Genomic DNA, 25,313 nt, shown 5'->3' on the forward strand with positions numbered 1-25,313 from the left:
GGTTTGTCCTTCAACACTAAGTTCTGGATTCATTAAGACTATGTTGAGGAATGCAGAAAAAAAAGTTCTGTTAGTGGAAAAGATGAAAATGGTTCTCTGGTTCTGGGGTATTGCTCTAATCATAGAGTTATCCTGCCAATGAGGAAAAAGAGCAGATTCTTCTTTTTCTTTTAAAAGTAAGAAGGGTGAGTGTTGGAGAGACAAAGGTTGCACATCTCCTCTGGGGGGAGACAGCTCCCAGCAATGCTAAGAAAAGTAGCCTCAAGAGTTCTGGAATTCACCGATTTTCTCTAGACCTTTTTGTATTGCAGTCCCCCTAACTATTGTCTTTTTTGGACCTGTAGTAATCATATCTTCTTCCTGGTTCTTTGTTTTCGTTTAAGGTGCTGAGAATGTGTTTATGCTGAAGTGCTCAGCATTCTGGCATCTTAGCCTGGAGTCAAGGCCACGAGGTTCTACAGTGCTACCAAAATGGGGTATTTGCGTACACGCCTTATGGATGCAATGTGAAATTTCTTACATATTTTGAAACACTTCACATATTGTTCTGTGATCCCTTGAAGTTTGATGATCTGATAAGGTCTGTTCTGTGTCTGATTCCTGCTGGCTGTACAAACACAACCCAGCAGTACCTGGGGACACTTGGCTCAAAGGCACAGCCCCTGACACTGCCATCTATGTTCCCATACTCAGTCTCAGCTAAGCCTTCTTTGGTTTTGGCATTTTATTTCTGCCACCTAATACTACTGTATTTCTGAGTGGAAGGTGATGGGGATGTCTCCACAGGAGATGCCTGCTCTTGCTCTTCCCCCTGAAAAATCTTAATCTATATGTTTTCTTGTTTGGTTGTTTTGTGTTGGTTTTTTTTGTTTGTTTGTTTGGTTGGTTGGTTGGTTGGTTTGGTTTGGTTTTTGTTTTTGTTTTTTGTTTTTTTTGTTTGTTTGTTTTTCTTTCCTCCATTTTCTTTTCTCTCTCTGTTGCTTAAGAAATTCAGTTTCACAAGGAGTATGCGTGTCAGGCTGACTTGCAGTGGAGTATTTGGTTCCTCAGAAATGTAACTGCTTAGAAATTGCAAGGCTAAGATGCATACATCTGTGTGTGAATAGGAAGTGTGTGTGTGTGTGTGTGCTGGGTACTGGTGGGTCCCAAGAGAGGAGAACTGAGAGGAACTCCATGGTGTACTGCAGGAAGAAGGCAAAGGAGGCACCACGAGCAGCATGCAGGGCTGAAGGGCCTCTGCAGAGTGGCTAAACATGTAGGGAATGCTCCAGCTGTGTAAAAAAAGCTGCTCATCGTATCAGTCCCCTGAATCCTGATGTTTCGGAGGCTTCCATGCGTAGCACTAGCTCTGTCTCGCAAACACCCTAGCCTGCAGCCTCACTTCTACTGCGCTGCAATCTCAGGGCTGTAACGCAGCGAGGCTCTCAGCCTGCAGAGGACGTGCGAGCCTGCACGGGATGCGCCCAGCTCCCCCCAGCGCTTGTCTCCCGAAGGCTGATGACAGCGATCAAGGACAGAGGCGGGCAACTCCCCACCCCCGCTTTTGCCGACCACAGCGTCCTTCCCCGAGGGCCGTCAGAGGCAGGAGCAGAAGCTGGGAGAGAGGTAGGGAGTGCAGGCAGTGACAAAGGAGGAGGGAAGGATTGCAGAAAGGAAGAGCTGGGGAAAGGAGTAAGTGCAGAGGGAATGGGAGTGTACAGAAACATGTGCATAGTATTGAAGCAAACAGCATTACAGGAAGAGAAATACAGAAATCACAACGGAATGGAAGGAGAAAGAGAATTTGGAGAAAGAGAAAGAAGTGAAAAAGGATTAAATTTGACCTGATAGTAGGAATGCACAAATGCAGAAGAAATCAAAAACTGGCTAGAGGAAGGTAACATGACATGGTAAAACCAAGGCACATAGACGGGAGTGTGAATGTGGCCTCTGGCCCTTGCCAGGGCAGGGCTTTGTAGCAGAAGGATGACATATTTAAATGCATTACTTCATTTGGCGAAGACCACTGGCTGAAGAGAACACCTTTAAAGATTGTCTGGATCCTTTTGTCTTTCTTTATCTTTCCCCGTGTGTGGTTTACCTCCCTTTTCCCTTGGCGCTGCTGGAGCTCTCTTAGTAGCTGGGGTTAACAGTCTGGCCAGCACACAGTCCTCTACTATGGTTCCTTGCTATCCTAGAACTGCCATCTCATTTCTTTAGTTTAATTTCTAAGCTGGGGAATGGCAAGTTCTACTTATCTGTGTCATCAGCAGAGGAATCTACAGTCTTCCTTATACATTCAGTCTCTTTTTTCCCAGGTCCATTTCCCCTTACATACATTGTTTGCAGAATGATAAGAGACTTGGCAGGAGAGCTAATTAGGAGTATAATCTCTTGCAAACAAAATGTACCCTGTTCCCACCTGGTCAATTAAACTGGAACAAATCTGTGCAGAAGTATTGAGCTAAGGTCACGCTCTTTCACTCCTGAAAAGATATGTGATGGCTTCTCCTATGGATTCCCTTCAGCCCTACCTGGAGCTGGGGGATAGACAGCTTATTCTCACTACCTGCCAGCTGTCTGTTCAAGCACTGCAGTTGTAGCCAAATGTGATGGTGTTTCCTTTGTGATACAGACCTGCACAACCTTCCCCAAACCCCTGAACTCTCCAAGACTGATGCTCCTGTTGTAAAAAGTGGTGTAGGTGTGGTGGTGGGGAACTGTTGCTATCATAGACAAAAAGCCAAAGAGCAGTTATGAGCCTGTTTTCTCCTAATTGTCCCATAATTTGTGAACTCAGAACTGAAGCTTCTCAATGCTGAAGGTATCTAAACCATCTCTATCTGTTCTTGAAGGACTCTCTGACCTCCCAGAAGCTGACCTGAGGTATGAACTGTTTTGGAGTAAATGAAATAATCTTGAGAGAGAACGCTGGATGGAGAAATGCAGACTGGAAGGAATGAGCTGTGCAGCCATGACTGTGACCTCTCCAGTTTACAAAGCTGTCTCTTGGGAGAGGCCTGGGCCAGAGCAACCACTGGCCTATCTATACTATCTAAGTGATTTCCACAGCTGGGAGTTGCCACAGAGGAGTAAGCTGTTTGCTTCCACTCTGCATCCTAAACTAATGTTGGCAGGAACAGTAGGAACTCCAGTTGAAAGATCTATCTGTCCATATGAAAATGAAAACATGTATGCCAAATCCTGCAAGAGGCTTTATCAGGAATAAAATGAGGACATCTACTAGAATAGCATTCCCTGTGCACCCTGTGTGACAATCCCACTTCAGAGATATGAGGGATGACCACATACCCAGTCACTTCAAACACCCTGTTTCTCAAGCAGACATGCAGAATTTTGCAGGGACTTCTCCTCTAGGCTAAGCTTAAAACATGTGCTAATGTACTGAAGTACTTCCCATGCATTGAGTAGGTATCATGGAATCATAGAATGGCTTGGGTTGGAAGGGGCCTCAAGAATCATCAAGTTCCAACCCCCCAGCTGCAGGCAGAGATGCCAACAGCTAGATCAAGTATTAAATGAGGTTGCTCAAGGGCCCATCCAACCTCACCTCAAACACCTTCAGGGACAGGGCATTCACAACCTCTATGGGCAGCCTGTTCCAGCTCCTCACTGCCCTCTCTGTGAAAAAACTTTCCCTTGACATCTAATCTAAATCTTCCCTCCTTTAGTATAAAACCATTTCCACTTTTCCTATCACTATCTACCTGTGTGAAAAGTTTATTTCCCTCCTGTTTATAACCTCTCTTTAAATTCTGGAAGGCTGTAATGAAGTCTCCCTGTAGCCTTCCCTCTCCAGACTGAACAAGCCCAGCTCTTTCAGCCTGTCTTCATAGGAGAGGTGCTCCAGTTCTCCAATCATCTTTGTGGCCCTCCCCTGGACCTGCTCCAACAACTCAATGTCTTTCTTGTGTTGGGGGCCCCAGAAGTGGATACAGTACTCCAGGGCTGGTCTCACGAGAGTAGAGCAGAGGGGCAGAATCAGCTCCCTTGGCCTGCTGGCCACAATTCTCTTGATGGAACCCAGGATATGATTGGCCTTCTGAGCTGCAAGCACACACTGCCAGCTCATGTTGAGTCTTTCATCACCAACATGCTCAGATCCTCCTCCTCAGGGCTGCTCTCAAGCCATTCTTCACCTAACCTGTACCTGTGCTTGTGATTGCCCTTACCCAGGTGCAGGACCTTGCAGTTGACCTTGTTGAACTTCATGAGGTTGACATGGAACACCTCGCAAGCCTGTCCAGGTCCCTCTGGCTGGCATCCCTTCCCCCTACTGTGTCAACTGCACCACTCAGTTTGATGTCATCTGAAAACTTGCTGAGGATGCACTCAAACCCACTGTCCATGTTGCCTACAAAGATGTTAAATAGCATAAATCCCAGCACTGATCTCTGAGGAATATCACTTATCACTGGCCTCTATTTGGACACTGAGTGGAGACACTGTTGGATCACAACTCTCTGAGTGCAGCCATCCAGCCAGTTGGATTTGAACAAGTCCAGGTAGATGATGTCAGTTTTTCTTCCTTTATCCACTGATGCTGTAACTCTATCATAAAAGGCCACCAAGTTTGTCAGGCATGACTTGCCCTTGGTGAAGCCATGCTGTTTTTTTACCACCAATCACATCATTTCTATTTTCCATATGCCTTCTGTAGCGCCTTCATGATTTTGCCAGGCACAGAGGTGAGACTGACTGGCTTGTAGCTCCCTGGATCTTCCTTTTTTCCCTTCTTGAAAATGAGGGTTATGTTTCCCTTTTTCCAGGAACTTCACCAAATTGCCATGACCTTTCAAACATGATGGATAGTGGTTTGGCAGCTTCATCCACCAGTTCCCTCAGAATCTGTGGATGCATCTTGGCAGATGCCATAAACTTGTTCACCTTCAGATTGTTTAGGTAATCCTGAATCTGATCTTCACCTAAAAAGGGCAAATATTCCTTCTCCCCATTCTTATCTTCACTTTCTTCAGCTTGGCCAGTGTGGCTAGAGCCCTTGCCAATGAAAACAGGCAAATAAGTCATTGAGCTTTCTCCATAGCCCTCATGACCAGGGCTCTAGTTTCCTTCTGGAGAGGGCCCACATCTTCTTCAACCTTCCTTTTATCACTGATATACCTGTATAATTTTTCCTTGTTCCCTTTTATGCTCCTGGATTTAATTCTATCTGGGTTTACCCTAACCTGATCCCTGACTGCTCAGACATCTTTGTAATTCTCACAGGTAATCTGTTCCTGCTTTCGTTCCTTATAGATTTTCTTTTGGAACCTAAGTAAGTCCAGAAACTCTTTGTTGATTCATGGAGACCTCCTAGCATTCTTGCCTGCCTTGTTCTTTCTTGGGATGAACTGCTTCCTGAGAAATGAATGGGATCTAGTGCATCCTCAGCAACTTTCTGAGGATGCACTAGATCCCATCATGGATGTCATTGATAAAGATGTTAAAGAGTGCTGGTCCCAAGACAGTCCCTTGGGGAACACCACTCATCACCAATCTCTACCTGGACATAGAGCCACTGACCACAACCCCTCTGACTGTGGCCTTCCAACCAATTCCTTATCCACCAGCCTTCAAATCTATATATCTCCATTTTAGAGATAAGGATGTGGTGGGGGACCATTTCAAGAGCCTTGCAGAAGTCCAGGTAGATGACATGAGTTGCCTTCCTTTTGTCCATAAGTGTCATCACTGCATCAAAGAAGGGCACAAGATTGATCAGGCATGACCTTCCCTTGGTGAAGCTTTGCTGGCTGTATTGAATCACCTATTCATCCCTCCTATGCGTTAATATGTTTTCCAGGAGGATCTGTTCCATGATCTACCCAGGCACAAATGTGAGGCTCACAGGCCTGTAGTTTCCCAGATCTTCCTTTCTCCCTTTCTTATAGATGAGAGTCACCAAGGACTTTGCCTGACAGCCATGACTTTTCAAAAATATGGTGAAGAGCAGCTCAGCAACCACATCAGCCAGCTCCATTAAGACCCTGTGATGTGTGTTATCCAGCCCCATAGACTTGTACACAGCCTTTTGAAACAGTCTTGGACTTCCTTTGCCCTTATAGTGGGGGTCAATTTGCTCCCCCAGTTCCCACTTAGAGTTTCAGGGATGTGGGGTTTAGAAATATGAGAAATAAGAATCCTAGCTGACAGTGAATACTGAGGCAAAGAACTCCAATGAACTACTACGAGTACCTCAGCTTTGTCCCTATCTTTTGTTGCCAGTTATGCTTTCTCATTTATCAGAGGAGGTATGTTCTCTTTGGCCATCTCTTCTGACCAGTGTACATGTAGAATCTCTACTTGCTGTTACTAACATCCCTCACCAGGTTCAGTTGCATCTGTGCCTTGGCTTTCCTAATCTCATCTCTGCATGTCTGGACAGTATCCCTGTATTCTTCATAAGTGACACATCCTTGTTTCCACTGCCTGTACATGCCCTTCTTTTCTCTCCATTTGACAAGCTGGTCCTTGCTGAACCATGGTTTACTGCCTCCTCTGCCTGTTTTTCTGTATGGGGGGACACAGAGCTCTTGTGCTCTCAAAAAGGCATCTTTAAAGGGTAACCAACTTTCCTTCACTCTTTTGTCTCTAAGGACGGCTTCCCAGGAGATCTCATCCAACAATTCCTTAAGTATCCTGAAGTTCGTTCCCCAAAACTCAGGGTCCTAACTCTACTCTTTTCCAGGCCCCCATTTCTCGAGATCACAAACGCAACTAGGGCATGGTTGCTACAGTTGAGGCTGCCTCTTTAACAATTTTCTCACATTGGTGAGCACCAGGCCCGGCAACACTTTGCCTCTGTTTGGTCTGCCCAATACCTGAACTAGAAAGCTATCATCAGTAGACTCCAGGAGTCTACTGGGTTGCTTGCAGCTCACTGTGTTGTTTTTCCAGCAGATATCTGGATGATTGAAATTCCCCATCAGGTTAAGATTCCATGAGCACAACATAGTAGCATGCATACAAGTGTTTTAGGTGTTTTAATGTATTCTCAGATATAAAGGCATGAGCATATATATATATTCATTGGTATAAAAGAATAGACGCATGCACATTTCAATATTATGAATTAATGCACTGGTAATCTCAGACACTAGTATTTATACAGGAAGTAGCATAATATCACATATCTGTGTCAGAACTGAGAACATTTTATAAAGAAAAGCAAGAGTGATGTAGACCTCTGAAAATCCCCCCCAGCAGTTGTGTATTCAGCAACCTCACATAGCCAAGTGGATGAAGGTAACCATGCTACTTTTCAAAGAGATGAGGGGGGCCACAGGCAAGCAGATACATGTGCGTAGAAGTGGAAGTGAGCAGTGGCAGGCAGAGTGCATAGATATTCAATGCAGTGTGAGGAGTATCTAGAGGGAGCAATAGAAGAGCCAGATTGGTTTGCATAAGCAGGACAAAATAAATGGCAGGATTATGGATGGTGATGAAGGTGGCTGTAACCCACTGGGGCCCCACATAGCCCTCCTGCAGGGGCTGCATCCTGCTCATCTCAAGCTTCTCTAGCCAGCCCTGTGCACACTGGGGAGCAGTCTTGGGTGTGCTCCCCATCACTGTCCTGCTTCTGTGGTACCATAGCATGGTGCAGTTGTCCATCTGCCCAGAAATGTCACTGACCATCTTCCAAGAGTGGCAACACAAAGCCTTAGAAAAACAGGCTGTCTCTGAAGGGAGGCCTTTCTCCAAATGTGTGGGGTGGGGGCAAGCCCAGCAACTGCGCTGATGGCCTGAGTTTCGCAAGAAAAAGGAAGGCAAATGAAGCATATGCAGTCGATGTAAGGGAGATGCCCACTCCAAGGTTGCTAAGTGTCCTGGATGAGAGGGCAGAATTGCTGAGGTGGGAAGGAAGGACTGTGTGCCATGATGCTTTCTACCCTCTCTCTGATGGCTGGCAATGTGGAGCTAGACTGGTGATCTAAGGAGGCTCTTCCTAGTCATGATTTATCCTCATTCTTCCTGGTGCACTGTGCATGGAGAGGAGCAATGTGTTGCACTTTAAAGTACTCTTCACATCACCTCCTTTTCCATTCTGCTTGTAATAGACTGCTGCTTCTACTCATTGCTACTGAGCAGCAAATACAGGATTCTGTATGACATGGGGGAAGGGGTAGCACTGCCATGGGACAAGTCAGGGCATCTCCCTGTTCACTAGCTGGCTTAGCCACTGTGAGAAACACTGTGTGAAACACTGTGTAAAAGAAGAGAGCATGTCTCAAATCCCATCTTTGCTGAGTTCAACAGCAGCTGATTTTAATCAGCAGCAGTGAGGTGAACAAGACTGCAGAACAGAGTGGTTATCCAGAAGTTTTATGTCCTTTATTTATTTGGGAATCTAATTACACATGGTCTTACTGAGGCAGTTTTCACAGTCCCCGCTTTCTCCCCCCAGGCTACAACCCTGCATGGAACTGCTGGGAAATACAATGTGATTCAGGCCATGTACTAGGGAGCAGAATATATGGCATGTTGAGAAATGTCTCCAGCAGTGGTATTTGTGAATCTACAGCTATGCTTGAGCCTAGTTATATGTGAGTGTGTTTGTGTCTGAGCTGCTGTATTAATATACGTATTTGTCTAATATATGTAACTGAGGGAGAGTGTGTGCATAGTGGGTGGGTTTGCCTCTGCATACTGTGTGTGTATGTACTGGCTGTGTGCATAGCTTTCTGTTGCTAATGTTGGGGTGTGAAAAGTATGCCTAAATGGGAACAAGAGATAAAGCGGCTTACACTGCTGAAATGTCTCCACCCCATGCCATGGTGTGCAGGCCAAGACTGGCTCTATGTGCCAGCAGACAGCATGCCCTGGCACTTACTGCACCTCTGGATTGGCCAGGCTAGGCATAAAATGCTGTGAGAAAGCAAATGCTTTCTGGATAGTATCTGTATTATTGCAGTGTTACATCTCTTTAAGCAGAAGAGTACACCAAACTTCCTGTCACCTCTCTTTTGGGCTTGCTCAGTGCTCTGCATGTACTTGAGAGGTTTTCTTTTTATGCCTTCCAGAGGAAAACTGTTTCCCATTAAGAAACAACACCCCCTTCCCCCCCACCCCTTCTGAATATATTGTTCTGCCAAGAATATGAAATGAAGATTATTTTGAAGAAGACTAATTAAAAAAAAAAAAAAAGAACACTCATTATGCTGCTGTTCAATCCTCAAGAAAAGAAGGGAATGGTCTCAACAGAAGATTCAACTGAACTGCATCCATTACTTCCTCACCTGTCACCTTCTATTCCTCCTCTGATCTCTTTATGAATTGATCCCCAACCAACCACTCTACTGAACCTAGTATGCTTTCCTGTTGCTATGATGCTGGTCAGCACTTTGCTAGTAAAATATCTTTTTAATTTTACTAGTCTGAACTTTTTTTTCTCCATTTATGATTATGTTTTTAAATTGAATTTAAATAGCCAGTATGTTTTCATCCATTGCCTCTCAAATTCAGTTTCTTGCTCAGGGTAGAGAAAATTCTAGTAAGATCCATTGACTGTTAAAAACCTTACCTCAAATATTTAGGCCAAAGACTTTTCCTTTTGTGCTGCAGCCTCCTGGCAACTTATCCCTGAGTTACCAGCACAGTTCTGCCAGTGCCTTCTACTTCCACAGCCCCTGCAGCTTCTCAATCCTGAGAAGCTTCTGAATTTTTCAGACAGCTCACCTGTTGCCTGTTGGCACTAGAAAAAAGGAAGCCAAAATGGAGAAGGATCATATAAAGGACTGTTGGTTATGAAAACATTTGTACAGCATTCTCCACGAGTCTCATGCATACACTTCATTGTTGCTATTCTTAGATATGAACCAATATTAAAGACTTATAAAAAGACAGTACAAGAAAAAAAAAAAAACATTATCAAAAGCAACAAAAACAATTGCAGAAATATATGGCTTCTGTCTATAGTAGAAAGCCTGGTTGCCTTTCTAATTTAAACAGAAAAAGAATAGGTATGTGGCTTAGAGCGAAAGAAGTGGATGAGGCCTGAAGTGCCTCAGGTGGAACAAGGGAACCTCAAACTACTCTCTGGGTGTCACATCTGTCTTGTACTGAAGAGTTGGGTGCAGGAAACAGTTCTCACCATAATGCTATTGTTCATGGTTTGCTCTCCTACATGTTGTTTTCTGCAGGTTTGTTTTTGTTTGTTTCTTTTGTTGTTTTTTGGGTGTTTTTTTTTTTGTTGTTGTTTTTTTTTTTTTTTTTTTTTTTGGTTCTTTTTTTCTCGAAAGAATTACTTCCCCTTTGCAAGTGATCGTTAAAGTATTAGAAGCTTTTGACTGTAACGACTTGATTAACAAACTGAGGTAATTGGGTAGGTTTTAAGAAGCCTCAGCTACATTTACACATTTATACATTTATACATACATATACATACATGCAGACTAACCTTATTCCTCACCCATCATCTTGTTTCTCCCTCTTATCTTTTCTTCTTTCTCCCACTCTTTCTCAGCTCTTCTCAACAATGAAAGTTACTCACGGGTTAGTGGGGGATGCATCTGGCCCCTGCTGGCTCTTGTTCTCTCTCCTTTGTTCTGAATACGCTTTTGTTAGAAACACAACAGAAAAGTGCAAAATCATCTCTCAAGGCAAACGCTGCATAATAATTCTCCTTGTTTATTCTCCTCTTATCTCTGAAGAATTTGTTCTCCAGGCAAAACAGGAAGAAACATGAGAAGGGATTCACCGCAATCCTTTGGAATTTGAATGCAGAACAAAGAGGGGTGGAAAGTAACTTAAGGAGAAAAAGAGGCAGGAAAGAACTTCGTGGAACATTCCCAGTTGACTAAATACTGAGAAGATATGACAAAGCAGCTACGGTAAGGTGGAATTTATTTTGCCAGGAGCTTACTTGGACAGCAAGTGTAATGATGCTAAGTTGATCAGTTCCTGCCGATCAGTTCCTTCTCCCAGTAAGTCGTGGAGGCATGGATGATATAAATTTTTTTTTTTTTTAGTACTCAGCTCCCTATGTCTTCTCATTGTATTTTCTGAGCCAAGACCTTGTGGATATGAAATGTGTTTGCCAGAGAGAACCATGCCTCTTGGTGCTCCACTGCTATACTCAAAAAGACAAAACAAGGTGCTTCTGGCTGGACCATTTTCCAGCTCCAACCCTTGTGATAAAATATGAATAGGCTTGCTTGTTGTTGAAGTTCTTTCTTAATGCTGAATAAGCATTCTCTGACAAAAACAGCTGGAGAATGTAGGTTACTTGGAAATGAAACATTATTTGGCATGCACCATTTTAGTTACATAAGGTTCCAAGCAAAATAAATGAAGCTTCTCAAGTATACAATGAGTCTTTCCCAATTCACATTGTTCTATGGCTAGGATACTAGTGTATCCTATTGTGGGGCACTCAGCATGAAGTTCTGCCTGGCCCTTTCCTTGAAAAACTGGCTGGCTGACAACTGGTAATGTGCAGTGAGCCTCCATCTTCATGCAATTAATACACTTGCTCTCTACAACTACCTGAAAGCAGGTTGTGGTGAGGTGTGGAATCAGTCTCTTCTGCAGCCTAACTAGCAATAGGACTAAAGGGAATGGCCTCAAGTTGTATTCAGGAATATTAGGATATTAGGAATAATTTATTCTCTGAAAGAGTGGTCAGGTGCTGGAACAGGCTGCCCAGGGAGGTGGTTGAATCACCATCCCTGGAGGTGTTCAAGAAACGTTAGATGTTATACTAGGGCAAATGGTTTAATGGGGAAATATTGGTGGTAGATGGACAGTTGGAATAGATGATCTTGGAGGTCTTTTCCAACCGTGACGATTCTATTATTCTATGATTATATTCACGTACATAAAACAACTACAACAACACACACACACAAAAAAAAAACCAACAAAGAAACAAAAACCCAATTCAACCTTATTAAGTAGATAGTTTTAATTGGTGCAGTATCAGGTATCTCTGCTAAGAAGGCCTTAAAATACTTTCCCAATAGCTACTCAAAGGATGATCTTCATAAAAACAATGTGGGAAGTAGATGTGTGTACTAGGAAAGAAACAAAAGTGTTATTTAAGAGGAACAGACTGTGATGCAAACTTCAAAGCTATGTATTTCAGTACTACCAGAATAACTGGAGGAAAACCAACTGAAATGGGAGAGTGGGGTATTTTCTCCTCATTTCTTAAGGAAACTTCTTTCTCAGTGATGTATTTTCAGCTTCTGTCTCTTTTTTACTGCTGTTTACTCCATCAGCTCTATAAGGATAAGAAACCATCATTCAGTTTGTTCTGCATCTTGTATCAGATACGTGATTTTCAGTCAAACTTGTATTGCTTCTAAGTTGGACTAGAAGTTAAACATGTATTTAAACTAATTTAATCAAACTTTGTGATTAATGCAATCTTGAAATATGAATTTCCCAGCACTTGCAACAGAGTCGTGTGAGCCAAGAAGAAAGTTGTGATGCAATTTGAGCAGATTTTTTTTCTGTCCGGAGATTTCCTCTGAAATTTAGAAATGCTTAGACTCTCTTCAAATATAGCAACTTCACAGATTAGCCAGTAATTGAATATTCAGAGCTATGCCAGAGATTGAGACATCTATGTAATCAGATTTAAGGTGGAGTTTGTTATGCATGCAATTAAGTGGAAAATAAGATAGGAACAAGAAAAATACATGTGATTCAAGATCAGTCAGTGTTAGGGAACTAGGGCTAGATCTGGCAGCCCTGTAGAAGCAAGGCTCCACAGCTCCTCGATCCCAAATGCAACCAGGCCTATAATCCCAGTAGTGACACATACATGAAAAGATATATTTACCACATAAATACCTATATATGTGACCCCCACACAGGCACAGCATTTACATGAGCAGAAGGGCAGTCTGACAACGTGGCATTTGACATGGAAGTGTATGTGAAGGAAATAAATTTCTCTACGAGGGAAAAACTGCACATGTTGACATTCATTAACCTTTGCTCAGTATTTATGGAAACTAAACAGTGGATGTGGTGACGGTGGATTACCTCCACTGGTACAGATTTTTACAAGCACAGCATGAAGGCTCTTTCTCATCACAGGTGAAAATGCATAGCTAATGGTGGTGACTATGTTGAAAAACTGTGCTTTGTAGCTGAGAATTTGCTCTATCCAACAGTGTTATTGTGCCCTTTGTGTCTGCTGGGAGTTTCCATGGAAAGAAACAGGAGGCATTACTTTTGGAGTAACCTATCTACAGATACTCAATCCATTCCTGAATCACAGTCTTCCCTTTTGCTGGCACCCAGTCATTTGAGACCTGAAGCCTGCAGCCATAGTCCAGTTTCTGACACAGATAGCCTCTCTGGCAGCTGTCTGGAACTCTGCTGATCCTTCCAAGAAGCAGCTCCTTTACACTCATTGCTTTGCAACTTCCTGCACACCTGGGTTCATTTCACCACAGGCACGTAGGCTCCTCTGATCCACAGTCCTACTGCAGTGGCTGATACTCAGGCTTTCATGCACACACCCAAAATGGGGTGTTCATCACATAGGAAAAGAGTTAGAAATGAAATTTAGTGGCAAGTCAGGACAGACTGTGCAGGTGAGGCATAGAGAAAAGCACTGGTCAGCCACAGGTGTAGACGGGACAAAACCTGATTTTCCCTTATTTCTCCACTTTCCCACACTTGTTCCTCCCCAAATGACCCAGACTATTCCCTTCTTCCACTTCTGATTCTTCCCCTTATTGTAAGCCCTGTGAAACGTGCGTCCCGTGCCGCAGTGCACATCCCCACGTCCCCATCCCGGCCTGAAAGGTGCTCCGACATCGCTCAGAGCTTTGGGTTTCACACCTGGACAATGGAGCAGCCCCGGGAGTGGCCCAGTCAGGTGATATTTCCTCTGAGCCCCTAATTGCTTTCCCATATGCCATTTTGCCCCTCTGGGCATGTAGAGATAACACTTTGATGTGCTGATAGATCCGGTAATGAGCCGAGGAGGATCTGGGCAGGGCTTTGTTGTATATCTCCTCCTGTTATTGTCTGTCCGTGCTCCTCTGTGGGAGTGCAGAGGATCTTTTATCATGTAACCTAAGAAAAAGGAACATGCAGACTTCCTTTTACACAACAGCTTTTCTTTTTTTTTTAACTTTTCCCCTGATGGCGACATGATTTCAGCAACACAAAAAGGCCCGTGAAAGGAGTGAGGCAAATTGTTACCCTATGTGAACTATAAATTTTCAGTTATGTACCCATCTGTGATCAAGTGGCAAAGAAACAGTAACGTTCGTAGTAGCGAACTTAAAACGTCCCTCAGATTCCTCGGAATCTGGTAACAAAAATGATGAGCAAACCCCAGATGATTTTCCATTGCAAGGAAATGACATCATGACAACCTCCTCTGACTGCAACTTCATCCCTGCCCCGAGTCTGAGCTGCTACCATTCCCAAAATGTTCACAAGAATTCAGTGAAGATGTCTGTTGTTTGACAATATTTTTGTCTGGAATTGGAAATGCAGCTCTTCGTTGCTCTCCTGGTAGTTTTGGCAATTTTTTTTTCTTAATTTAAATTTAAATTTTATTTTTTACCTGAAGGATGAGCTGCAAACGAATTTACAATATAGGAGCCAGGTTGATTGGAAAGTGTGCTAGTATGGGACTAAGTGCAGCTGCAAAGACACACCCCAGGCTTTATAAGCCATCGCTTACAGCTTTTTTTTTTTTTTTTTTTTTTTTTTTTTTTTTTTTAATTTTTTTAATATATATATATCTTTAAGCAAAACAAGTAGCGAACAAAAACCACACCCAAGCATCCAGAAGTCTCCTCCAGAAAGTACGAGTTAGGAATTAGCACCCAGCGCTTTTGCCCATGTGCGGTCGTTACCGTGTCCAAGCATTTTTAACTACAGCTTCAAAACAACGTTCTCCACGCAATCCGCTGGCGTGTACTACCATCAGCTGATACCTGCGCAGCGTCAAACCTGCAGACAACTGCAGGAGCTGCCCCGCACCCTCACAAATTTTTCCTGCAGCCGAACAGCATCAACAACTGGCTGCGCATCCCGAACCACTTCGGCGCACGGCAACCGAGGGGCGGCACCGGCCGCCGCGGCCACTCCTCCCCCGGCTCCTCCTCTGTCCCCCTCCCAGAACTGAGCCCATAAACCCCCTCCCCTCCCCCCCCAGGGGGCTGTTGGGTGCGCTGTCACGCAGACGCCGCAACGGTGCGTGCGCGTGGGCGGAGTAGCTGTGGGGTTCAGTTAGGCTGAGTGCGGGCGCTGGAGCGGTTCGTTGCGGGAGATGGCTGACAAGAAGGTGAGGAGTTGCGGGCGGTCTTCTCGTCAGAACTGATGCAGAGCTGGAGCCGCTGCCCCGGCGTGCCGGGGGCCCTCGGCGGGAGCGGGGGGGATCTGGTCGCGGCTGGCGGCGGGTCGCGGTTCATCGCCGTAGCGTCACCCGCCGCCGTCGGGTTGCGAACGAGGAGAGATGTGGTGGCGGGGCTGGCAGGCCGCGGTTCTCGGCTGGCGGCTCGGCGAGATTCTGTATGTCACGAAAGGACGGGGAGCTTATCTGGCAATGTTTGTGCAGGCCGTGGGGTTGATCCGTTGGTGCGTGTTACCGGCTGCCCGCGTGACGCCGTCTATATTTAATTCGCTTCGATCACGACGTGTCTTTTGTTGGCTGGGTAGTGGTCATCTGTCCCAGAGTTAATAGCAGCGGATTCGTGATACTTAAATGTTTTGTTGGGAGCGTTAAAACCGTCCCTCGATTTCCAGAAGAAAATAGAGCCAAGTCCTTTCCCTGCTCTACTATAGAGAACGGGGTGCGCTCGGCCACGATGATCTGTGCAGCCGTGGGCTGCGGTGAGTTTAGGCGCATCCAGAGAGAGAAGCGGCTATCCTGGAGCAGGATATCGAGGGATTTCTACTCGGCGAGAAGGGGGCAGGGTTAGGGAGCCTCGTGCTCTCGTCTCCATGTTAACGGGACGTGAGGGGAGTGTGAGAAGCTGAGATAAAAGGAGGGATAGAGAACCGACGAAAGTCACTCGGAGTGTGGCAGAGGCATCTCATGCTGGATTTAACAAATTGTGCTACTCTGAGGTTGCTATTAGTGAAGGAGAGGGGAGCTGAAGGAGAGGCTGGGTCAGGCCATGTGATATCTTGGATGGTATGAGACTGGATGTGAGTTGAATAACTGGCGATAGTCAGGAGAATGGAGCATGAAAGGTGGTGAGAAAGAACTAATCTTATTATAATTTGATTCTGTATAGACCATATAGGCAAGAGGTGCTCACAAAGCAAGTGTCCTATAATTCCTGCTGTGTCCAGAGGAAAAGGGTCAACTATGACTACTACAATCAGGGCCTTGAGAGGAAGGATGCTCTTATGTCAGTTACTGTGTTGGAAGTGTGGACAGGTGAACTTTGATCTCAGCTTTGGTATACCCGCTAAGGGGAATAAAGCCTGGAGTCTTGAAAGGGCTTAGGTGTCTTAATTGGTGTCTAGGTGCTTTGGAAGATTGGTTCTGTGCCAGAACTTCTTGCACCAAAAAGAGAATGGTCACAGAATGGCAGATAGAAGGCAAGCCTTGTTCAGCTGTGAATAATAGCATGAGAATCATCTGCTCGATGCAGGAATATTGGAATATATCCCTTTCCTCCAGCATTAACCTTAGCAGGAAGAGACCTTAACATGAGATATTTAAATTATGTAGCCGAGGGAAACCATGCATTAATTTACTTTCTTTTTATTGAGGCTTAACTGGTAGCTTTGTGGGGGGTGTACTGGCCAGAAGCACTTACATGCCTGGAAGTGTGGTACAGATAGCATGAATACTGACAGGTTTCTGAAGTCAGCTGGAAAATGAGAGACTGGAGGTGCTGTGACAGCAGGCCCCATGGACTACTTCATACTCCTCTGCCAGCCTTAGGAGAATAATTGAAAAGCCTTGTAGTTCTTGAAAGCTTTCAATTGCTCCTACAACCAAAACATGGTATTTCCAAATAATGCCCAGGAAGTATTGGCTGTGTAAGTTCTAATTCCAGAGTCACTTGCTCGCTCCTGCCTCCTTAACAGCTGGGTTAAGCTGTTTTTAAGCTGCAAACTTTAAAAAAAAAAAAAAAAAACAAAAAAAAAAAAAAAACCCACAAACAAAAAAGCCAACAACAAAAAACCATGGAAAATATGAAAATATCAGATGCTTTTCTCTGACAGTTAAGTCTCTCAGTCTTTGGGACTTTTGCAGAGTGGAGCTGCTTCCTCAGTGGCTTTGAGTGTTGGATAGTTATTAAATTAAAAAAAAACAAAAACAAAAACCCAAACATATACAGAGATTCATATGTACTCAAATTCCAGGAGCTGTGCTTTGTTTTGAATATTCACTATTGACTCTGTGGCAAGAAAAATAAATGAGGAATGCTGGCAGCACAGCCTTTTCTGTGAGGGAAGCTGCTGTGCCAGCTTTAGGGGCAGAGCTGGGGACTTCTAGTCTGGGAAAAGCAGATGCTGCTGAAGAGTGCAAACTTTAACTGTTAGAAGTGACTGCCAGTGTAGCCCTTATGTAGATTTGAGAAGCATTAGCAATATTATATCCATATCCCACTTATTTTTGGGACTTCCTCAGTTGGAATGAGGAAGAGTAAGACCCTTGTTTCATTACATGTCAGAGATCAGCAGAGCTTTTTTACAAAGCAGATCAACCTAAAATAACAGCTGCTGATGGAGCTGGTGTGTTCATTACTAATGAGCTGGAAGTAGTCAAATGTCATGATGTATAGATGTAGGACCTGGCAGGATCTCCTTCTAATCACAGAACTGTTACTGTTCAGTTGCACCTGTTTCCAGACTCTGTTGTTGGTACTTACCCTCACTGGATACAAGCATGTTCCTTTACCTTTTTGCTCTTCATTGAAATTGGCCCAGCTGTGTCTTCTATTTATGCTGAAGAGAAACTCAAGTTATGTAGAAAGCATGAACTACCAATTAACCAAACAATTGCATTCTCTTTTTTTTTTTTTTTTTTTTTTTTTTTTTTAATTCAGAAAATCACTGCATCCCTTATCTATGCTGTTACTGTTGCTGCCATTGGATCTCTCCAGTTTGGATACAACACTGGTGTCATTAATGCTCCTGAAAAGGTGAGAGGAAGAATGCGCTGGGGAAGAAAATGTGTGTAAATGTGCTAGGGAGGAAAAAAAATAGCATAGGAAGGAGAGAGGAGCTGACAGGCAGCTAATAGTTTAGTTGTGGTGTTTGAATTAAAGGAAAGAAGACAGGAAATTTACTGGCGAGGAGAGAGATCAGATTTTAATTTGGAGTGCAGGGTTTTGCTGAAAGGAAGGGGTCCATCTGCCATTTCCTGGAATGCCACCAAATTCCGAGGTTGTCATTTTATTTTTAGTAGTTTTGATCTTTCCCCTTCTCCTTTAGGACACAAGAGGAGAGGAAACACAATTCAGTTATTTCTGCCAGGTGCTACTCTGCTCCAAACTCTTACAAATTGAGTAAGAACGTGCTTCTGGCCTGTTGCACCAGGTCAGGAGATGAGGCAGGATATTCTGAGTCAGAATGAGACAGCTGGGGCAGAGAACGCATGTAGAGAGCAGTGCACAGATAAGCTGAGAGGGTTGGTAGGGATTACTGTTCCTTTAGTTTCTCTAAGGGCCTCTGACTTGTTCATTTATTTATTTGTGTTATGTGTCAATTCAGTGTTTGTAAAAGACAAATCATGCTTATACCATCAGAAAAAAGAAGATGAAGAAAATGAGAAATGTGTTTTTCTTGTAACTGAGATGGTTCTTTCTCGGGAACTGAGTCACCATTACCACATCCACCTACCTCCAGGAATAGATGTCACATCACATCCTGGGGGGTAGGGTCCTTCCTAGCTAATGTCCTGCTGCCATCTGCTGGGAGCTGGCGTTCTGAGGCCACATCCCCTTCAGTTCTTGCAGTGTTCCCTTCGTTATCAAAGAGGATACCTCAGATTGAAACATAGCCCTGTTAATGTTGCATCTCACTTTGTCCCAAGAACAGTGAAGAATTGTTTTGCATAATGCTTCTGCTTTCAGGCTTAACTTGGAGGAACTTCATATGTTTCTTGAACTATTTTCGTTGCAGAGAGCCCTTCTCTATTGCTAGATTTCTGGTGTTGCCAGAAATGTTCCTCTCTGTTCTCTGGCTGTTTTTCTTATTCTCTTTCACTCCCATCTCATGCCTGAAACATCAGCAGTGACCCTGATCATCTGAAAACATTCAGAAGATAAGCCCACTTTCCTTAATTATGCCAGCTCTATGTGAAGCAATCCGTTTCTTATCATTCTACTACCAGTCTCTGAACTTCTTGGTGAAACTTTTATTCCTCTTTCATCACTCTGATCTCTTCCTTGTATAACCTACTGCTTTCTACTGAATTCTTAATGCCTATTTTTGCTGCATAACTCCTTGAAAATAGACCATCCCAAATTTTTTTCCTAAATTCCTCTCCCATGGGGTTGGAAACCTTCCTTATCTATTTGGGTTTCTCTTGCAGATTATCCAGGCCTTCTTCAACAGAACTTTATCTCAGCGGAGTGGGAAGGCTATCTCCCCAGAGCTTCTTACCTCACTATGGTCCCTTTCTGTGGCAATCTTCTCAGTAGGAGGTATGATTGGCTCCTTCTCAGTCAGCCTTTTCGTCAATCGATTTGGCAGGTAAGTTGGAAAGGTAAATACAAGTTATTAGTGAATTTATGCTCTGCAGTAGAATTTTGGGAGGAAGAGGGCAGAGATGAGAACTGTTGCAGGCCAAGGCTGAAGCTGAACAGGAAATGCGGTTCTCTCCCTGCTCCCAAGATAAGAGTCATGGATAGCTTTCTCCTTATGGTTTTCTTGCTCTGTTACTAGTTAAAGCTCAGCCTTGGTATTTCTGTCTTGGCAGGAGAAACTCCATGCTGCTGGTGAACATCTTGGCCTTTGTTGGGGGTGCTCTCATGGCCTTATCCAAGCTTGCAAAGGCAGTGGAGATGCTGATAATTGGGCGCTTCATTATTGGCCTTTTCTGTGGTCTGTGCACTGGCTTTGTTCCCATGTACATCAGTGAGGTCTCACCCACCAGCCTTCGTGGAGCCTTTGGAACCCTCAACCAGCTGGGCATAGTTGTAGGCATCCTGGTGGCCCAGGTAGGCTTGATAGACTTCTACTTGGAGGAAAAGGGTATGTGAGGAAAGGCTTTGTGGACTTGATCTTGTGAAGTTGTCTGACTTTGTCATTAGGAGCAGTATCTTGTCCTCTCATACTCTATTTCAGCAACTTTTTATTTCTCTCAAATTCTTGGTGTAGATTTTTGGCCTCAAGGAGATAATGGGAACTGAAGCACTTTGGCCACTGCTGTTGGGGTTCACGATTCTCCCAGCAGTTCTGCAGTGTGTGGCTCTTCTTTTCTGCCCTGAGAGCCCCCGTTTCCTGTTGATCAACAAGATGGAGGAAGAGAAAGCACAAACAGGTAAGAACTTGTCTCTGAAGGGGCAGGACTGTATTTTGATTCCCTGCTCTGAGCTTGAGTGGAAAGCTGAGATTGTCTATAGAATCTGTGGTGGACAAGAATGTGAATCCCAGAGGATACTAACCTTTCCCTCCCATCTTTTAAATTGTACCAGTGTCAAGAGTTGAGAAACCTGTAATCCCAATGAACTCCTGGTGGGATTAAGAAGCTAGGAGTGGCACCTGGCCAGGTGGGATGTGGCAGTACCAGCTGCTGCAAATATCAGCTTCACCTAAAGCAAATTTAACAATGGATTAGGAGGGATCTACTCCTACCACAGAGGCCTGGAATCATCTCTGGCAAGAATTAGGGATCAAATGCAAGTTCAGAGCACAAGTAACATGAAGAGTGTCTAGGGTCTGAGTTTGGTTTCCATGGTGATCACAGCTCCCTGAACTGTGAGTTGAAAAGATGAGCAAAAGCTGCACGTAGGGACTCTGTCTTTGCAGCAGAGCAGGCCCAAGCACAGGCTTGTATATGGTTCTTTCCCTCTTTCCCTCCCTAATGTGCTTTCCCTCAAATAGCAGAATGGTCTGGGGGAACTTACTGGTTCCCCTGAGCTGAGGTATGGACTCTGTTTGCAGAACTTGTGGGAATGTTCCATGTTATGCTTTTGGATTCCTTCCTGCAGTTCTCCAGAAGCTTCGTGGTACACAAGATGTATCTCAAGACATCTTGGAAATGAAAGAAGAGAGTGCTAAAATGTCTCAGGAAAAGAAAGCAACTATACCAGAGCTCTTCCGCTCTCCAAACTATCGTCAAGCCATTATCATTTCCATCATGCTACAACTCTCTCAGCAGCTCTCAGGCATCAATGCTGTGAGTTACCTTTGTCATGTCTATTGGACTTCTGGGTGTACTTGTGCTTCAAGGTAGCTGCTTGCTGTTTGACTTGCTGCTTGCTGTCTTTCAAAGACGTCTTTTGTCTGGAAAGCATTTCTTTGTGATAGTGTAGAGGTTGCGAAGATGAAGATGACAATCATTTTGGCCTTTATGTGTCCTGCACATACCCTGGCAGGACGTTAGAGATATGCCTCAAGCAAATGGAACTTGAATGGAATTATGCTGTTGATTGCTTTTACACTGCTGAGTGCTTGTTAGGATTGTGCCATTAAGTAAGGAATGAGGAACATGCTTTCAAACTCTAAGACTGCAGTGGTATCCAACTTTTTGCTTCTCTTCCTAGGTATTCTATTATTCTACAGGGATTTTTGAAAGAGCTGGTATCAGACAGCCTGTGTATGCCACCATTGGAGCTGGTGTGGTAAACACAGTCTTCACTGTTGTATCCGTAAGTAGAACAAGGCCTTCTCGTGAGAAAAGTTGCTTGTCTGCAGGTGATCTTTTGAGAGATGTCACTGAAGACAGGTAGTTGTGCTGTGGTAAAGCAGTAGTTGATTACTGGTCTACAAGAGCAAAGAAAAGAATGCATTAAAAGTATTGTGGGAGAAGAGAACATATTTTAAGAGGGAAAAAAATGAAGTAAAGGATGAACGTAAGAGTGTTGGTGGAGGTAGAAGATGAGGGAAGGCAGTAAGAAGAGAAATACTTGTACTGAAGAGCAACTTGATGACTTAACGTTGAGGAATACAGGAAGATGTGAAAGAGGTGCAGTGCATGCTAACTGAGGGAGCCTCTTCTGCTTTTGCTACTTAACTTATTTAATTCTTTGTGTTTTCAGCTGTTCCTGGTAGAGCGTGCAGGGCGCAGGACCCTCCATTTAGTTGGTTTGGGTGGCATGGCTGTGTGTGCTGCTGTTATGACTATTGCTTTGGCTCTGAAGGTGAGTAATTTGTTTTATCCAGACTGACCCTAGTAGGGGATCTAAAAGACTAGTTGTAGAGGGCTGACTTTCAGAGCAAGACATTTATAGCTGGGGCAAAGGCTTATCATGGGCTGTGGCTAGAAGTGCAGTTTCTTTATGGCAGGAGCTGTGCTATAGCATTAACAGTACAACTAAGAGAATGATGTGCTGTGTCATGTTTGCTTTTCAGATTGCAGTTAATTGTATCTTATTTCCTTGCAGGATGCTGTGGTGTGGATCAGATATATCAGCATTGTTGCCACTTTTGGCTTTGTGGCCCTTTTTGAGATTGGCCCTGGACCTATCCCTTGGTTCATTGTGGCAGAACTTTTCAGTCAAGGCCCACGGCCTGCAGCCATGGCAGTGGCTGGTTGTTCTAACTGGACCTCTAATTTCTTAGTGGGAATGCTATTCCCCTATGCTGAGGTAAGGACTCAGTTTGCAGAACACTTCAAGAGAGCTGCAGCATTGTCATGGGTATCCAGATTGGCTGTAGAATTTTTGGTGTTAGCAGCCTGATCTCGTTGAATTTTGGCTCTGCTTTGGGCACATGGCTGAATCCCTTGAGGGGTCCTCAAGTCTGTATTCTGATTGTTATTGAAGGTTAGAGTGTTGTAGCTAGCCTTACATTCTGCTTTGTTACTTTTTGTAGTCTAGAGCCAATTTAATACATTTAAACTTTTCCTTTAAAAGCCTTAGTTCTGGACAACCAGAACCAGTATTAAATCACTTCAGAAGTCCATACAAATGTGGTACTTTGAAAAAGATCTTTGTGTTGAGGACAAGTCAATGAGGGCATTGCAGGAGAAGGAAATGACTTCACTTCTAATTTTTTTTTTTTTTTTTCCAAATTAAAAACTTCTGTTTTTATTCTTACTGCAGAAATTATGTGGCCCCTATGTCTTCCTTATCTTCCTTGTTTTCCTGGTCATCTTCTTCATCTTCACATACTTCAAAGTGCCAGAGACCAAGGGCAGGACTTTTGAAGACATCTCCAGGGGCTTTGAAGGACAAGCAGAAACATGCTCCCTATCCTCGCCACCTGTCGAGAAGAATCCCGTGGTGGAGATGAACAGCATAGAGCCTGAGAAAGAAGTTGCCTAAGATTCATGACACACCCTTTCTTTTGACTCTTACGTATTCATAGAGTCATTAAAGGAATGAGCAAAGAAATTACGAGAACTGGAACAATTTATTTTCTCTAACTGCTGCTATTTTCTTTGTATTCCTCTATACTTCTCGTTCCCCCTATTCTGCTAGGCTTACCAGCGTTAAGCAAATCTGATATATAGGCCATTTTAATTTTCTTAAATACTGGAAGGTACTTGGCACTCTAGCAAAAATAATCTCATTCTTTGCCACAAACATCAGGTGAACATGTTGGTAATACTGTTACTTTTCTCACCTGTAATTGCTACTTGGAAGTAACATAATTATTTATGCAGTGACTGTAATGTAATTTAAATACTATTTTTGTAGTGAGTTAAAGTTGCCCACTAAATAAGTCCCCTGCCCTTCATGTCTACTCTGTGTGGGTGTATGTGTGAGCGTGTATGTGCAGTGTTACACTGGAATTTAGAAGCCTACTAAAAAGCCATCTCCTTGCTTTTTCCTTTCCAGTGTGCACTTTTTTTCAGCCTCAGGAAAAGGGGGACCAAGTTGCATGCCTATTTTTTTCTTTTATTTTTTTGTATAGACAAACAGAACTTACTTTTACTTAAGTTTATTTATTTGTATGTCACCTTGTAAATATTTATTTTTTTAATAGTGTACAAAAATGTACAGATAATGAAGTTGAAGATGTTTGACTTTGTTATTCTAACAGAAGATGCTGTAGACTTGAGGTGCAATAAAACTGTAGAGAAGGAATACTGTACTGAAGAGTAAGTTGGGTGTTTTGGATGGTAGAACAGAGCCAATTGTGCACGTCACCTTTTAAAGTTAATTCTGCCCTTTAAAAAGTAATTCAAGTAACTGAATGCTGATAAGAAGCAGTATGTATGTCCACCAAAATTCGTATGCGATTTAGATATTTTGGGTGGTGACTTTAAATATTGCTCTAAAGTATTTGGAAAGTGATATTGCAGCAAAGAGGTGTTATTATTTTACATTTTCAGTAACAGTTTAGCGTTGTTCAAGATGATTAATGGTATTGACTGCAAACCAGAACTTGACTTTTGCCTTCTCTGACTTTTTGGCCTCTCTGCTTTATTCTAGTAGGCCAGGAAGTTTGATGCTTGCAGGTAGTTACTTAAGGTGCATGGGGCTAAAAGTTGTTTTCCAAAGCTGTTAAATAATTATTTATAAATATTGGAGGCAAAACAGACCATTTATCTAGCAGGGTCATGCCATGGCACATGTACATACATAGAGATGCTGAATTAGGGACTAGAGCTACTGGAATATGCTAGTTTAGCAGCTTGAAAAATTCAGTCTATAGTTGGTTGTAGGCCAAATGTTTTTGTTCTGTGTCCTCTCTGGAAGAGGCAGTGTCCAGCATTGTTCATTGTTCTGTGCAAATCTGTAGTATTACCTCTGTTAGACCTAACAAGGCAGACACAGGGGGTATTACATAGGTAGTACTCTCTCCTCTTTCTCATTGCTAGGTAATCAAAAGTGTGTGTACATTTACCCACAGTTATTGAGCTAAGTATAAGCAATCAGTTCAGTTTAGGAAGAGAGGAAAAAGTAGTATATGATATTCTGGGGACTGTTGCTTCCTCTGACTATAGTGCTCTGAGTCAAACTCAGGTCTGCCTATAAACTCACACCAGAGTTCATTACTAGGCATCTTTTATAAGAAACAGGTTTGCAGCAGGTTAGATGAGTAGAAGAAAGAAGGGCCCCGAATGAGAGAAATGACAGCAAAATTGGTAATAGAACGCATAACTAAAGTTTTCTTTAACTTGCTATGAAAATATGTTTTCAGGATTGTCCCTTTGGTTCTAGAGTTGTCTTTAGCATTTTTTTAATAACTAGTGATGAGACTTTTTTTTTTTTTCTAACCTTCCCTAATGAGAAAGAGTTAGAGAGATCAATAAGATT

General features: G+C 43.5%; 2 protein-coding genes across 2 annotated transcripts in view; one reads left to right on the forward strand and one right to left on the reverse strand.

The window, feature by feature from the left end:
- The window catches only part of MFAP5 (microfibril associated protein 5), a 263,735-nt gene that overhangs the window by 142,613 nt on the left and 95,809 nt on the right, over nucleotides 1-25,313 (reverse strand). The window lies entirely within an intron of this gene.
- LOC125686511 (solute carrier family 2, facilitated glucose transporter member 3) lies at nucleotides 15,102-25,269 on the forward strand. Its single transcript, XM_048930572.1, has 10 exons — nucleotides 15,102-15,259; nucleotides 17,985-18,080; nucleotides 19,475-19,635; nucleotides 19,862-20,102; nucleotides 20,263-20,425; nucleotides 21,096-21,283; nucleotides 21,651-21,755; nucleotides 22,146-22,247; nucleotides 22,491-22,694; nucleotides 23,151-25,269. The coding sequence occupies exons 1-10, from the start codon at nucleotides 15,245-15,247 to the stop codon at nucleotides 23,370-23,372; spliced, it is 1,497 nt and encodes a 498-aa protein (XP_048786529.1). The 5' UTR covers nucleotides 15,102-15,244; the 3' UTR covers nucleotides 23,373-25,269.

The sequence above is a fragment of the Lagopus muta genome, chromosome 1 (assembly GCF_023343835.1).
Source record: "Lagopus muta isolate bLagMut1 chromosome 1, bLagMut1 primary, whole genome shotgun sequence".
In the NCBI taxonomy this organism is placed as follows: Eukaryota; Metazoa; Chordata; class Aves; order Galliformes; family Phasianidae; genus Lagopus; species Lagopus muta.

Coding starts and splice junctions, on each gene's coding strand:
- LOC125686511 (XM_048930572.1), top strand. Junction 19,636..19,861: donor TTCGTCAATCGATTTGGCAG/GTAAGTTGGAAA, acceptor CTGTCTTGGCAG/GAGAAACTCCATGCTGCTGG. Junction 22,695..23,150: donor TGCTATTCCCCTATGCTGAG/GTAAGGACTCAG, acceptor TTCTTACTGCAG/AAATTATGTGGCCCCTATGT.